This window comes from Equus przewalskii, chromosome 10 (genome assembly GCF_037783145.1).
Source record: "Equus przewalskii isolate Varuska chromosome 10, EquPr2, whole genome shotgun sequence".
Taxonomy (NCBI): domain Eukaryota; kingdom Metazoa; phylum Chordata; class Mammalia; order Perissodactyla; family Equidae; genus Equus; species Equus przewalskii.
This window is the reverse complement of record NC_091840.1, coordinates 36,399,406-36,413,811: the sequence shown is the minus strand read 5'-3', so window position 1 is coordinate 36,413,811 and position 14,406 is coordinate 36,399,406. Positions and strand designations below refer to the sequence as shown.

At 37.5% G+C, this 14,406-nt stretch overlaps 1 protein-coding gene across 18 annotated transcripts in view; it reads left to right on the top strand.

Moving 5' to 3' along the window:
• ACACA (acetyl-CoA carboxylase alpha) overlaps positions 1-14,406 on the top strand; it is a 280,736-nt gene that overhangs the window by 154,161 nt on the left and 112,169 nt on the right. For 15 of the 18 annotated variants that reach the window (XM_070562410.1, XM_070562414.1, XM_070562411.1 and 12 more), the window contains 4 exons: positions 348-461; positions 1,487-1,576; positions 3,193-3,311; positions 13,666-13,689. In XM_070562410.1, coding sequence (XP_070418511.1) covers positions 348-461; positions 1,487-1,576; positions 3,193-3,311; positions 13,666-13,689 — 347 coding nt within the window. The remainder of the gene's footprint in view (positions 1-347; positions 462-1,486; positions 1,577-3,192; positions 3,312-13,665; positions 13,690-14,406) is intronic. The other 3 variants (XM_070562412.1, XM_070562418.1, XM_070562419.1) reach the window with 1 other exon arrangement.

Here is a 14,406-nt window from a genome sequence, read left to right as displayed (position 1 = left end):
ATTCCCAATTAACAGCTAGTCATGCAGTCCCCAGGACTAGCAGCTTTGCAATGGTAAATCACATGCACTGATGGAACTTGATTGAAGCTGTTTTCTCTCCCCTCCCCCTGACCCCCGTGGGAAATTGCCCACAACACAAATCATGGTGAGTCAACTGAGATGCTGTATTTGGTGGCATTGGCTTTATGTTACAGGACCTAGAAGTTCTTTTACTTGGTGTCTGTTTTATCTTTGATGCCTGCACTTACAGATTTATATTTATTGCTTTTGTATCAGAGCTGCCTAATAGGAGCCTAGAATAATCACTCCCTCGGGAACTTATGCCTCTTATTTTGCTTTCACTCTAGGTTCTTATTGCCTCCCATTTGCCATCATATGAGCTTCGCCATAACCAAGTAGAGTCTATCTTCCTATCAGCTATTGACATGTATGGACATCAGTTTTGCATTGAGAACTTGCAGGTATACATACAATCCTTTTCTCCCACTCTGCACTCTTGTCCTGTTTATTCTCAAGCAAGTTTAATTAAGTAATCAATCAGTCAATTTTTACTTTCTGTGTAATGAAGTTTCATACCTTAACTTTCTAAAATAATTTATACTTATGCATATTTTTTCATAAAAATTGCTGTTAGAATTATGGTTTAGCTTAAAAGTAAAATAGGCCTGCCTTGATAGAAAGTGTTCTATTGAAGTCTTTACCTCTTGTGCTTTTATTAAGGAAGTATACTAGGCCAGAATTAAGTGGTAGCACTGGTTGATTTCTGATATTTGAATCAGAAGTATAAATAGGTAGTTGTTGGTCTTCTAAAGACAAAGCTACTTAAATATCATTTAATTTTATTTTAATGTTTATTATTAATCTTTATATAGAGCCAATTTTGTAAAAGAATATTGACTAATTTTACTACTAATTGGAAGGGCTTTGACTATTATTTTTTAAACAACATCATGTTCTCAGGAATGACTTTCTATTTTCCTACCTGGAAATAAGGATAATATTGTTATATCTAGCCAAGAGAATCTTCAGGCTTTCTGTCAGATTTACTTCTGGGGAACCTAGAGAGGGAAGAAGGATGTTTTTGTTTATTTGATTCATTGTTGAAATATAGGGTTTCGACTGGGATTCAAATCTCTGGTTTAGCATGGTGGAATATTGAGAAAATATTTAAGAAGTAGAGTACAGATATATGTCAGAAAGGATAATAATAGTCATAAGCACCTATATTAGTATATCATTAATGTATTGTTAATGCACTGTTCTAAGAATTTTACATATATTAGCTCTTTTAATCCTCACAACCAGTCCTATGAGAAGAGGTATTATCATTTTTCCCATTTTGTAGCTGAGGCACAGAAAAGGTATTCATACATGACATTCAAGGACAAAATTCTTGTTTCACTAAATGCTTCAAATACCAAATATTGTCCATTGAAATTGTTCTCTTTTGGATGTAATGGTTTAAGCCTGCCTTTGTACCTTCCAGAAACTCATCTTGTCTGAAACATCTATTTTTGATGTCCTTCCAAACTTCTTCTATCACAGCAACCAGGTAGTAAGGATGGCAGCTCTAGAGGTAAGCTTTCATAGTAATGTGACATGACCTGCTTCTTGGTTTTTAGCTGATTTTCTCTGTTTGCCTATGATGTGAGTCCTTTTTCTTTGGCCTTAATGTTGGTTCTTAAGAGTGGAATCTTCTTTTCTTCTGAAATGATAAAGACTAAACCATGATCTTACTTTACTCAAGTGTTTCATTTGAACTCATCACCAGCTTCTGGGCTCCAGTCACAGGAAAATAGCTGCCAGATTTTTTCAATAGTCTACTTTCCAGGTATTTGAATTCTCCTATTTCATAATGAATTAGGATTCCCTGTAACATAACAAATGAAAAAATACATGGCTGATCAAAACATGTACTGTTTTGTGGTTTGGGCCAAATAAAATGGATTTTAGTTATATTTGAAATTGTCAAGCAGCTCTTATGAACTATGTCGTCATGGGAAAGAAGGTAATAATGTTTAATGAACTGTGTTTTAGGTGCTTTATTTTCCTCATTTAATCCTACACTTACTTTATGAAGTAAGAAGAGAGTGAGACTCTGAGAGGTTGTGACTTGTCCAAAATCTCATAGATAATAAATAGAAGAGTTTGCATTTGAAGCTAGGTCAATCTGACGCAAAGATTTTATGTTTCCACTACAGCACATTACCTCATTAAGCACAAAAATTGCAGGCTCCGAATACTACTGTAAAATTACCAAGTGATGTTTTTTTGAAATGAGGAAAAGAATCTAAATGTTTTTAGATTATTTTATGTAATATGACATCACTATAATCTGTTGCCAGCTCTTTTGGGTTACTTTTTATTTGTATTCTATGGGTAGAGGGTAATGTATCCTACTCAGTAAATACCAAATTTTTAAAGTATCTGTGTCTTACAATGCTTTCATGTCATTTAATGAGACCTCTCTTTATATACCTCACATGCTGGTAGAATCCCACATAGCATTTTATGTGCATGGCAAGTTGGCTGTGAAGTGCAAGAGGTTGGACTGATGGTTTTTGCTGAGATACAGCCTGTTGCTGTTTCTTTAACTCTTGGGTCAAGTTAATGTTTTTGAGATATTATATGTCAAATTATGCCTTACTGCTTTTGCCTAGGGTTTAAGGGGATAAAATAACCTAAAATTGATTTTGGCCAGTTAGAAAACAGAACAAAACAAAGATACAAGATGGTAAAAGAGTTGAACTGTACTACGATTGCTTCTGTCTTCTCTTTTCACTCCTTAAGTGGCCCAGAATCAGCACCTCCCGTTTTCTCACTGTTTGCTTTTATCTTCTGTTGAAATGATCGTGCTTAATGAGCTAATGGTCGTGGTTCTGTATTCTCTCTTTCGCTAAAGATCAAACGTTCTCCAGAGTTTAGGTTAGCGTGAAAAGTTTACCACACACCTAGATGTGTCCAGCAGAGAGAGGCTAGTTTTGTTTCCTTTTATAGTCATGGGTATAGTTTTAGACTCCAGTTTTATTAATTAAAGCAAGGTGTGTATGCACAGAGCCTTGGGACTTCTGTCACTGCAAACCACCTTCTTCTGCATCAGATACCTCTTTTTAAGACTGTCTTTTTCCTGGGCTAGCCATCTCTTAGTTTCTGCTTTTGAAGTATATTTACTGAGGATTACTTTTTAACCAGGTGTATGTTCGAAGGGCTTATATTGCCTATGAACTTAACAGTGTACAACACCGCCAGCTTAAGGACAACACCTGCGTGGTGGAATTCCAGTTCATGCTGCCCACATCTCATCCAAACAGGTGAGTTTGAGCTGGTCTGTGCACCTGAGCCAGCCAGAACTCTATCAGGAGAGTTGAGGGGAGTAATGTGTATGACAGTTCCTTGTTTTTTTTTTAGCTAGAAATGTAGAGCAGAAAATGAACAAATTTAAACCATTAGAGAAGAGCCTCTTGGTGCCCACTTCTTTTTTTTGATCTTTGACCTGGAGAGAGAAAGTATGGACTAAGATAAAAGTTTAGGATTAATCCATTCATTTTTTGCTTGTATTATGTCACTGAGGAAACATAGTTCTTTTCTTTCTTTTAAGTTAGAAAGAATTTATTAGCATTTTACATGCTGGGAACTTTGCCAGAAAATCACTTTGTTAGCAGTTTAAGTTAACAGTTAGAATATAAAAATAGCTTGGGTGGGATGCTTTTCTTTTCTGTATGTTTGCTATGGGTTAAGGTTATACCTGAGCCAATTTCATTATCTCCCTAAAAACAGACACCTGAATTTAGCCGTTGAAACTCAATCAGTTTTTAAAAATCACACTTCAGAAGCAAACGTAAATCCAAGTAAATTACTTAATTAAGCCCTGCTGATTCCATTATTCTTCCCTTCCTAAGCCCTTTAAAAAATAAAATATACATATGGAAATTTGTTCCAGTATTGCTTTGGTTTTAAAATGAAAATACTTTATCTTGTATACTCATTTTTAAAAAAGTATTCTGAGGCAGTGAAAACCTAGGAATTCCACCTACGCAATATGTTCATCCCCTGCTGTATTTTCATTCTTTTTAGTAATACCACAGGAAATATAAATACCACAGCCAATCTTAAGCTGCCCCCCTCCATTTCTTCTTTATGGCCTTTGGTTCTTCACTTTGTATTACAAGTACTGTGTCTTTGGGGATCCTTAGTTATAGACACCAGAAATGGTTTTGTTCTGAATTGCCACTTCACCCAAAGCAATAGAAACCCTTCCTAGAGACAAAGAAGTCTGTGCTGAGACTTTTGGCCACTGGATGCCACTGTTGATCCAGCAGAGGTCAGCAGATGAGCAGAGACATCTTCAGAAAAAGTACTTCTCTTCTTTGTCTCAGAAAATCCTTTCACTTCTCTACCTCAAAAATACCTTATGGCTGGCAGAGAAGCATATATCCTTGATTTAGCAAGCATCTCTCAGTACATTTTTGCCTCCATGGATTTCAGAATCTCATTTTCTAGAAACGAATGGTTGTCCTTCAGCGAGCGGCGAAGTACTCATGGCACACATGGGCTCAGCACTCCGTCTTCTTTCTTTTCCTGCATTCCCTGAATAATTGTAGAGAACTACATGCTATACTGGTGCTCTTTGTAATTCTCAGGACATTCTCCTTTCTCCCTGCTTTCTACTACCTCTTCCCTTTTGGCAGTGATTTGTAATCAGACTGCAGAGCTGCTTCTGATTTCCCTCCCTCCTCATTGCTCCCCTTGTCTTTCTGAATTGCTCTCCCTGTCCTATTTTTTTATTTGAGGATATGTGTCCAGTTTGTTGAGGGAAAGTCAACTGGAAAATGAGAGAAATGCTTCTTAACTGTTTGTTAAGGAATCTTATTTACCTTTCCATCTCTAGCATGTGAAGCTTGGTTATTCCTGATATGGTTTTAAAACTTGTGTACTTGTCCCTCCCAACATCTGAGGTATACACACCTCTATGTATGTATGGATAAAAACTAGACAAGAACAGAACTGTAGTTCTGATCTAAAGTCTTCCTTGGTTGTGTGGATATAAAATTATAAACTGCTGGATTATTATTATCATTGTCATTATTTGCATAGATGTAAAAGTGAAGATTAGGGCAAATAAAGAAGGAAAGATAAGATAATCTTTGTGAAAATCAGAAAAATATTAAAATTGCTTTAAGGCTTTTTTAGATCTAAAGTCCTTTTGTTAGTTTAAGAATGTAAAATGTATTATTAGATTTAATCACAGAGTGATATTCAGTGTTAGAGTAGAGCTTATTCACTTATTACTGATTTGCTACTTGAATTTCATTTTATAAGATTTTATATATATTTTTAAAAAAATATTTTTGTTACAATTTGGAGTTATTACCTTATTCTGACACCAACTGCAATTCAATTCTGACACTAACCACCTGGCATTAGATGCCACAAGTTATGGGCTCAGTTCTCCAAAAACTGCCCCTATTCAGATAGGGCCACAAGTGGGGTTCCCAGGCCACCCATACTTCTGATCAACTGGCTACAAATTTGGGGGTTCCCATGACCCCCTCAGGTTCAATAATTCACTAGAACAGCTTATGGAACTTAGGAAAGCACTGTACTTACAATCACAGTTTTATTATAAAGGATATAGACCAGGACCAGCCAAATGAAGAGACATGTAGAGGAATGTCTGAGTGTGGGACCTAAACACGGAATTTCCCTTGTTCTTTCCCTGTGGAATCAGGATATATTTTCCTCCTAGCATATCATTGTGTTCACCAACCAAGAAGTTCCATTGAGCTTTACTGTCCAGAGGTTTTATAAGGGCTTCATTACCATGGCATAATTGATTAAATGGTAGGCCGCATGATTAAACTCAGTCTACAGCCCCTCTCCCCTCCTCAGAGGTCCAGCTGGCTCAAAGCCCCCAACCCTCTAGTCACATGGTTGATCTTTCTAGTGAGCAGCCCATGTCCTGAGTTATATCATCTCTTAGCATAAACCCAAGTGTGATCCAAGGGGCTCATGAATAATGAAGACACTTCTATTACTTGAGAAATTCTAAGGGTTTAGAGTCTCTCTCAGGAACCAGGGAGAAAGGCCAGTCAAATTCTTTATTACATGGGAGGCCTGCTCACCTTACAAAAGAATTCTAAGATCTCTTAGTTTTAGTTTTGAGGCAAGATGCAACTTTTTTCTAACTCCAGTACTTTTATTCTTGTCTGTTCTTATTGTTTTGAACAAGCAGACAGTAAGCATATTGTTTCTTATTCTACAGAAATAAGTTCCAGGAGACTATCTACCAGCATCCATTCTACTCTCAGTCCTGTAAGGCTCAAGGATACAACTATGTCCACTAACCTCTAGATTAATGATTCTCAGAATTATCTGGGAAGTATTTTAAAAATGCACACATTGGGATCCTGACTGCCAATATTCTGATTCATTTTGAACCAGAGGATCACTCTTTGAAAAAGTTCCTCTGATAACTCTGTTGAACTCCTATGGTTGAGAATCACTACTACTAGACCAGCACTGTCCAATAGAAATATAATGCAAGCCACATATATAATTTGAAATTTTCTATTGACTATATTTTAAAAGGGTAATAAGAAACAGATAAAATTACTTCTAATAACATTTTATTTAACCTATTATATCCAAAATATCATTTCAATATGTAATAAAAATTGAGATTTTTTCCATCCTTCATACTAAGTCTTTAAAATTTAGAGTGTGTTTTACACTTACAGCATGTCTCAATACAGACCAGCTGTATTTCAAGCACTTTGTAGCCACATGAACAGCTTGACCCAAGACCAAAAATTAATTTGGACAATCATACTGAGTTTTCGTTGTTTTATGTTAATGGTGGTACCCCTAGGAGAGATTTAAGAAAAATTTTCATCCTTATGTGGCTTGTTCTTAAGTAGTTACAGGACTTATCCACATCTGATACTATAGAAATGCTACAGTATTTTATATGTGCATTAAAAATTATTCTGTGATAATAGAGAACAGGCATATGAATATACATATTTTACTTATCAATGCAAAACAGAATTTTATAATATTTTTCCCAATTGGAATTAGCAAACCAAAAATTCTTGAGGGAGAAAACAGATACATTCTTTAACCAATTTTTTGTATTTTTTCCCAGGCGTTTGGTCTTCACATTCCTAGCCAGGCCTTCATTTGAAGTAGACTAAATTTGTCCAGCACGTCCTTAGAAATGAGTATCTTTCTAAGCTATATTATCAAAGCAAGACTACAGTCTCTTGTTGTGTGGAGGGTCACCTGGTGGAATTCCATTCCTACCATTTGTTTTTGACTAGTAATTTAGCCCCTGTGGGTTGGGATGAAAAATGCCTCTCTGTCTGCAAACTAAGAACAGTGGAGAATTTTTTCAGGAAAATTCCTTGGATGCTGTTTGGATTGAAAACCCATGTCCCATTCGGGCATGTTTTGATTTTTAGAGAAGTAGGCAAAACACAAGCAATTGCCAATGCAAATCCATGGAGCAGCCTCTAAGAAAGGAGAAGACACCCTTTTTTTAGCACATTTAGGCAGTAGGTACATGGCCAACACGTTTGGTGCCTTTTTATTTTTGTTTAAATTCATCATAGGACTTTGTATGGCTTGACTTCTTTCAGTACTTTTTAATAGTTTTATTTTTTTGTGGAAAGAACACTTAACATGAGATCTCTGCTCTTAAATTTTTGTGTACAATATATTATTGTTGTCTTTAGGTACAGTGTTGTACAACAGATCTCTAGCACTTATTCATTGCTTGACTGAGACTTTTGCTTGACATTCAGTTACTCTGTGTTTCAGTATAATTTGACTGTGTTTTTTCCTAATTCTTCTCAATATATTTTTTAAAAAGTAGCGGTTGACTAAACAGTTTATTATTTTTTTTTTTAAAGATTTTATTTTTCCTTTTTGTCCCCATAGCCCCCTGGTACATAGTTGTATATTTTTAGTTGTGGGTCCTTCTAGTTGTGGCATGTGGGACACTGCCCCAGCATGGCGTTGATGAACGGTGCCATGTCCGTGCCCAGGATCCGAACTGGTGAAACCCTGGGTCGCCAAAGCAGAGCGCACGAACCCAACCACTCAGCTACGGGGCCAGCCCCGTAAACCGTTTATTTTCTAATCTCTGTGACTTTCTGCATCATCCTTCTTGCTAGGAGATGGGCTTCAATCAAGCAACGTTATCATATTCTTGATCTTCTGCCCAAGACTTCTGAACTTTTTTATGGGAACTATAGTTGCAAGTTTTTGACATCCGCAGGTCTTAGTCACCAGAGGATCCAATTATTAGAGCTTCACTCAGGGAAGCTCCTAATCTAGATACACCCCTTTCTTCTTACATTCCCTTCACTGGAACAGCAGCTACAGAGATTTTCCTGACTTTAGCGTAGCAGGAAACCTATCTGTATGTGACACATGGGGGTGTGTGTGTGTTTTTCCTTCTTTATCTTCTTAGCATTTAAAGGCTTTGTCCTATTAAATGTGAATTTTTTTGAAGGGAGAGGATTGTCGCTGTCTTTTTTTAAAGGTAACTTGTAGCCAGTTAGCAGTTTTTAAAGGAGAAGTTACTGAGTGTCTTCAGTCGTTTTCTTGGTTCAGGAATAGTCAGGACAGCTGGTCTACAGTAAGAGAATATTTTATTATTATCCAGACTTTTAGGACTTAATTCTCTGGTCTAAGATTCCATCAACCCAGCTCTTTAGTAAGTTCAACCACTGTTTTACACGGATTAATCCTGGAGCTCAGACTATATGGTTTAGCATTCCGTTTTCTCTTTCTTCCTCCAGTGAGGCTCAGGGTTTAGAGCCTGAGGTATGTGTGTGTTTGACATTTTTCTCGTTCTGAAACCCTAGTTTATCACTCGCTGGTGCTGGTGATGGCAAAGCTTGTTACACTAAAGCATCGTCCTGAATGTCTTTATTTTTGACAATTCACCAATTCATTTTACATTCAGGATTTCCCTTAGCTTGCTTTGGGCATATTAAGTAACTCAGAATAATCTGAAAACAAATAAATTCTTTAGTCTGCCTCTGTATTTGATCTTCTAAAATATAGCTATATTTATACAAACGTGTAAAAGCTATTATCCCATAAACTCTGTGGCAATTCATGTGGCTGTGCATATTATGACAGTCTAGGAGTATGAAATTTAAAACTCCAGATGATTTTCGTGAGTAATACACATTAGTGAACATAGTTCATTGTTTTTAACTTTTAATCTGTGATTCAAACAAGAAGCATCAAAATTGATGCAGGAGATGGAAGTATACTTTATTGTATGTTTCTCTACGTATATAATGGATGAGGACCTATTGGTGTTTACTTCCACCTATTTCTTAGATGGAAATCGATGCTTTAGTTAAGTCAAGTTGCATTGTACCTTCTCTGCTATTTACTCCTTGCAAATTTGGCCTTGTGTGTTACATTGTTTTAATTCAAGCACTGTCCTTTTCTCGTGTCTTACATCCAGAAGAGGTCGGCTATGTTTTCCTCTGATAGCACATGTTTTGGTCACGACTGAGTTTAGGCTGCTTGGCACCTTCAGTGTTTAGCTGTCGGTGGCTGGCCTCTGGACCTCCTTTTTTATGAGGAAGGTTGTGAAGAAGTTTAGAAATGAGAAGCCTTTCATGTGACTAATCAGCAGCCTGCTGTCATTCTTGAGAATTCTGATAATCTTTGACACCCAGAGATTAGACCCTTCTTTGGCTCGTACTGAGACACTCAAAAGTCATCCAACTTGTAGCATTTTTTAGCAATGGGAGCACTTGGTTGTAGTTAGCAGGCCAGAATGAGCTATAAATAAATAAAATCCTACAGTGCTTGCTTCCTTCATTCAGGGTAGTCTGCTGATAAGATGCAAGCAGCTGGCAGAAGAGAAGATTCTCAGCAGGTTTAAGTGCTTACCAGAGTGCTTTCCTGTATCCATGGCTCAGCTTCCAGTCTCTGCTGTGTTATTTTGGCATTCTAGACTTGTAAGATTGGAGAGTCGAGTTTAAAACTCTCAATATATCATTAGGGTAGCCCAAGGTCCCTTCTTGTCAAGGAAGACTAACTGATTCCAGGGGGAAGGAAAAGCAGAATCCAGGGCACCTGTAAATCCCTGTAGTTTTGTGCTGTGGATTTGTAGCTAATTATACAGCAGGCAACAGTAATATGCTGTAGCTCTGTTGGCGTACTTGTTTCAGAAAGAGCGAAATCTTCCAGCAGAGCAAAGAAGGGGCTTTCAAGGGGCTGCAAATGAATGAAGCTGTGATCGTTTTATTGTAAACTAAAGGTCTGCAGTGGAATCAGGGCATCGGAACTGCAAGGAGTTGGTAGGGGAGACACCAGTAGAAATACATGGTTCAGATGTATTTTACAGCTCTTGATTTGGATTCTCCTGTAGAAATATAGTTACTCAAGGAGACCACCACTGGTCACAGCCAGTCAAATTGCTCTTTCTTCTATGGTACTGCTGTTAGTGACTGCTAGTAGGTTATTCAGCCGACCTCTTCTGGTTCTCCTTTGTTGCCTGATTTCAAAAGATTTGCCCTATACTGGCTCTCAGTCACAGCTTGATGTAACCACTGCTTGTTTGCATGCATCCCCATCATTTTCATATAGGGTCATTTTTTTTTTCTTCAAGTTAGAAGGCAAAAGAATTGGGAGCATTTTTATATGATAAAAGATTTACGTAGGGCCAGCTAGAATCAAGCAAAATGAAACTGAACTGGAAGGGATAGTAAAAGGCTCAGAGAAGTTGTAACTGCCAGAGAAGTCAGTGTTCCTTAAATAAAAGAGGGTTCAGCTAGCAGGCAGCAAGTCTGACTTTCCATTCTTATTGAAGCAGGCTCTCCAGCCATTCTAGGCAGGCAGATCAATAAAATCAGAGGTGACTTAATGTCAGGAACCTCAGAATTCAAAGGATTTCTCTTGTCCTTCTTTAAATTTATTCTATATTGATGTGGAATGCTAGCCACAGGAACTGAAATGAGAAAATGCCAGGTCTAGATTCTGGATTATGACACCATATTGAACAGTGTCCTTGGAAAGCATCCCCTTTGGTTTCTCAGTTATCACATCTGTAAAGTGGAGCTAATCTATTAGAAGGAAAATCATTCCAGTATTTATCAAAACATTGAGTGAAGATTCATTGTAAGTGCTTTGCATAGTCTAAACAGCAAATGTTTTATGAGACGTGAATTTATATCCCATTTATGTATTTGAAAGTGCATTTGATCGTCCTGTCAGAGGTTGAGCAATTTGATATTTTCACATGATGAGTATGCAGTGGAATGTGGTAGATTTTACTTTATTTTTAGCTATGTATATGGAATATTTCACTCCATGCAGTCTCTTCTTGGTTTTTTGTTTTTGTATAGACCATGGATCTAGATTTCTAGTGTATCACCATAGTGTGCAGTATACCACGTTGGTCATAGTCTTAAATTGATCAAATAGTTCCTCTATAGGGTAACAAAACATAAAAATGATCATTATGGACATGGTTAAGTGTTTACCTGGTAATAGAGAGTTTATCTTTCCTTCCCTGTGCATCTCCCCTAGAGCCCTAAAGATTCTTATTCTACCAAAGAGGATAAGCTGTCTCTAAACTTAACCTCTTACATGATTGATTTGGGGCCATTCCTTTAAAAACTGGAGATGCTGGGAGCTTTTGTTCTTACCCCATACTGTGTAGATGGTGCACAATTCCTATAACAAAGCAGCAGGGGGCTCCCTATGAGAGCTTGAGAATTGCTGATGGAGAGGGGCTGGCTTTTTGTTGGTGGTGTTCTTTTCAATTCAGGCCCTTTTCTACTGAAAACTTGGCCCTCATCCTGTGAAGACTCCCTAAGGGATTAGAGTGTAGCTACAGAAGCAATGAGACCATTTTATTAGTTTAAGAAATTGGTTAACAGGTGAGAGAGATTATACTGGTTTCTAAATTCCAGAAACCTGGATGGATGGAGCCTCAGATTGCTTTGCTTTGGTTGTAAGGTTCTTCTCTCTGAACTGAGGTTCACGGTAAGGGGCTGTGCAGGTTGCCTAATTCTTTAGAATCCTTTATATCTTAAAAGGGAGACTTTCCTGTATTTTCACTAGCATCTACATTTAGTTTTCTGCTTAGTTCCACCTCCCTCAGCTCTAGAAGCTGTGCGTACTTTTTGTTTGTTGATGAGGGTCAGGTGCGTTATAACTAAGGATCTCTTGTAAAATGAAACCCATCTGCCTAAGTAAGAGGCTCAAAGAATCCACACAGCAAAGGTGCAGGTTTTTGCACTTGGCAGTTGCTCTCCCTGCCTTAGGAATTCACTCTGTGATACAGGTTTGATGCAGAGAGCATTGCTACTCACAAATCACACAAGGTATACAGTTTGTGTGCAGTGATGTGTCACAGCTTTTTATTTATATGGCCAGCTCAGTCTGTTCTGCTCCTTTCACTGCTAAGGAAAGTGCATCATTTTCCTCCCTCTCTCCTCCTTCCCACATATCATCAGCACCACCCACTATGTTCTGCCCATTAAGTCGTCTGTGTGCCAGAAAATCCCAACAATGATTAAATGCTGATAAAAGAATGTTAGAAGGTTAAGATATCAACCAATCAGCCCCCTTACAGTCCTCCTAAATTGTGAGTGGTAAGTATAACTTTGTCCTTTAACATTGAAAATAGGGGTTTTTTGGGGTTTTTTTTTCAGTTGAGGAAATGACTGATGTCAGATTAAGGGGTAAAAAAAGAGTTGGTGGCTAAGACCAAAGAGAATGCAGGAGGTTTGCTTTGCAGTTTCCGTTCTTATCCTAGTCTTTCTTTCATGGTTTTGTCACATTCTTTATCAGTAAATTCTAGGGCTAGTCAAATTTAGATAAAGTTTTATTTATGAGAGGCCCTGAGTTTTGAAGCCTACAGCAGTTTTGAAGTCGTTATTACCCTAAACTCATTTAGTTTAAAAAGTATTAATTCATTTTAACAAATTGTACCACTCTAGTCATAGAATTCATTTATCATTACATTTCCTGCATGATTTTCAGTTCTTTTAAGTTCATACAGTACAGAGGACCCTCCTTTCTAACACCAACCCCCTCACCCCAGTCTATGGGAGGAAGAGCATAGCTAAAGAGACTTAGAAAGGGTAGCTGGCAACCCAGATTACTGGCTTCTTTTCCTTGGAAGAGAGTCTGTAGGTTCATCATGTATCTTCGAAAGCATTTAAGGTGATGGGGACTGTGGAATCAACTTCTCTGAACCTCGTTATTGTGTTTTTAGTGAAACAGGAACGAGGAAGGAGATTCTCTAAGAATCTTGTCAAGAATTATATTTCATGTTGAAGCTTAAGATAATATACTATATCATATAACTTAAATTAATTTTCATGAGCCTGTGTTTTATCACTACTCTGCGTTATTTTTTATAATAGAGCTATAAAATAAAATTCATGGTAAATACATTTTGACCCTTTTCCATCAACAGCTGCTGTGGTGAGGTAGGTCAGGAGGCTTGCCTCTTAGGAGGCACCCTGGGGGTTGAAGGGTAATGAGCACTTAATTATGTCTGCTGAGTGCCAGAGCTGCCAAACTGGAGCTCCTCACCACTGGTCTGTATCTGCTTTGACAATTCTTTTATTATGGCTTTCACTAACCTATCAGTAACTAACTGTGGTTGTTTAATTACAGAGGGAACATCCCCACGCTAAACAGGTACCGTATGTTTAGTTTCTTTTCCAATTAAAAGCAGCTTTTTGTAACTTAGAATAGTGAAATCAGGGGAAAAATAACACTACGCTTGACAAGCTAATATGTTATCTTCTGCTAGGGAGTCCTGAGCTCCCCTTTGGACATACTAAATTATTCTTTCTGTTTGGAAAACATGTCTTCAGCTTTTCTTTAGCTGTTCAAAAAGCAGTACTTGAAAGCCTCAGTATGGAAAAGCTCCCATTTAGCTGTATGTGATAGGGGAGTTGTCTGCTTGATGTTCAGCTTTGCTGTAAACATCTTTTTTTTTTTTGCTACATTCTCTGTTTAATTTGGGGCTTTCAGAGGAGAAACCTTTAAGGTTACTCGTATCCTGGCAAATTGTTGATAAGTTTTTCAGTTTTTAGTTTCTCTAATTTGCTTCTCCTTTTAGAGGAATGCAGATGCAGAAATAGCTGATCTCATGTTTTATCAGTTTGTTAGCTATTTTTCTAAAGTGTTAAAGTGTTGTAATGATATGAAAGTCAAGTTCTATTTCAGACCTATAGTAAGATTAACGTTGGGAAACTGTATTTAAGTTTTGATGTGTGTAGCCCTCTGAAGAGGTTTCTGGGCCAAAATAACACGAGTGATATTTTAGTATTTTGAGTTCCTCCTGCTCCTGAGCCAAGCAAGGCAACACAATGCAAGTTTGAGAGGACAGCAACTCTGATTGGAATGGAA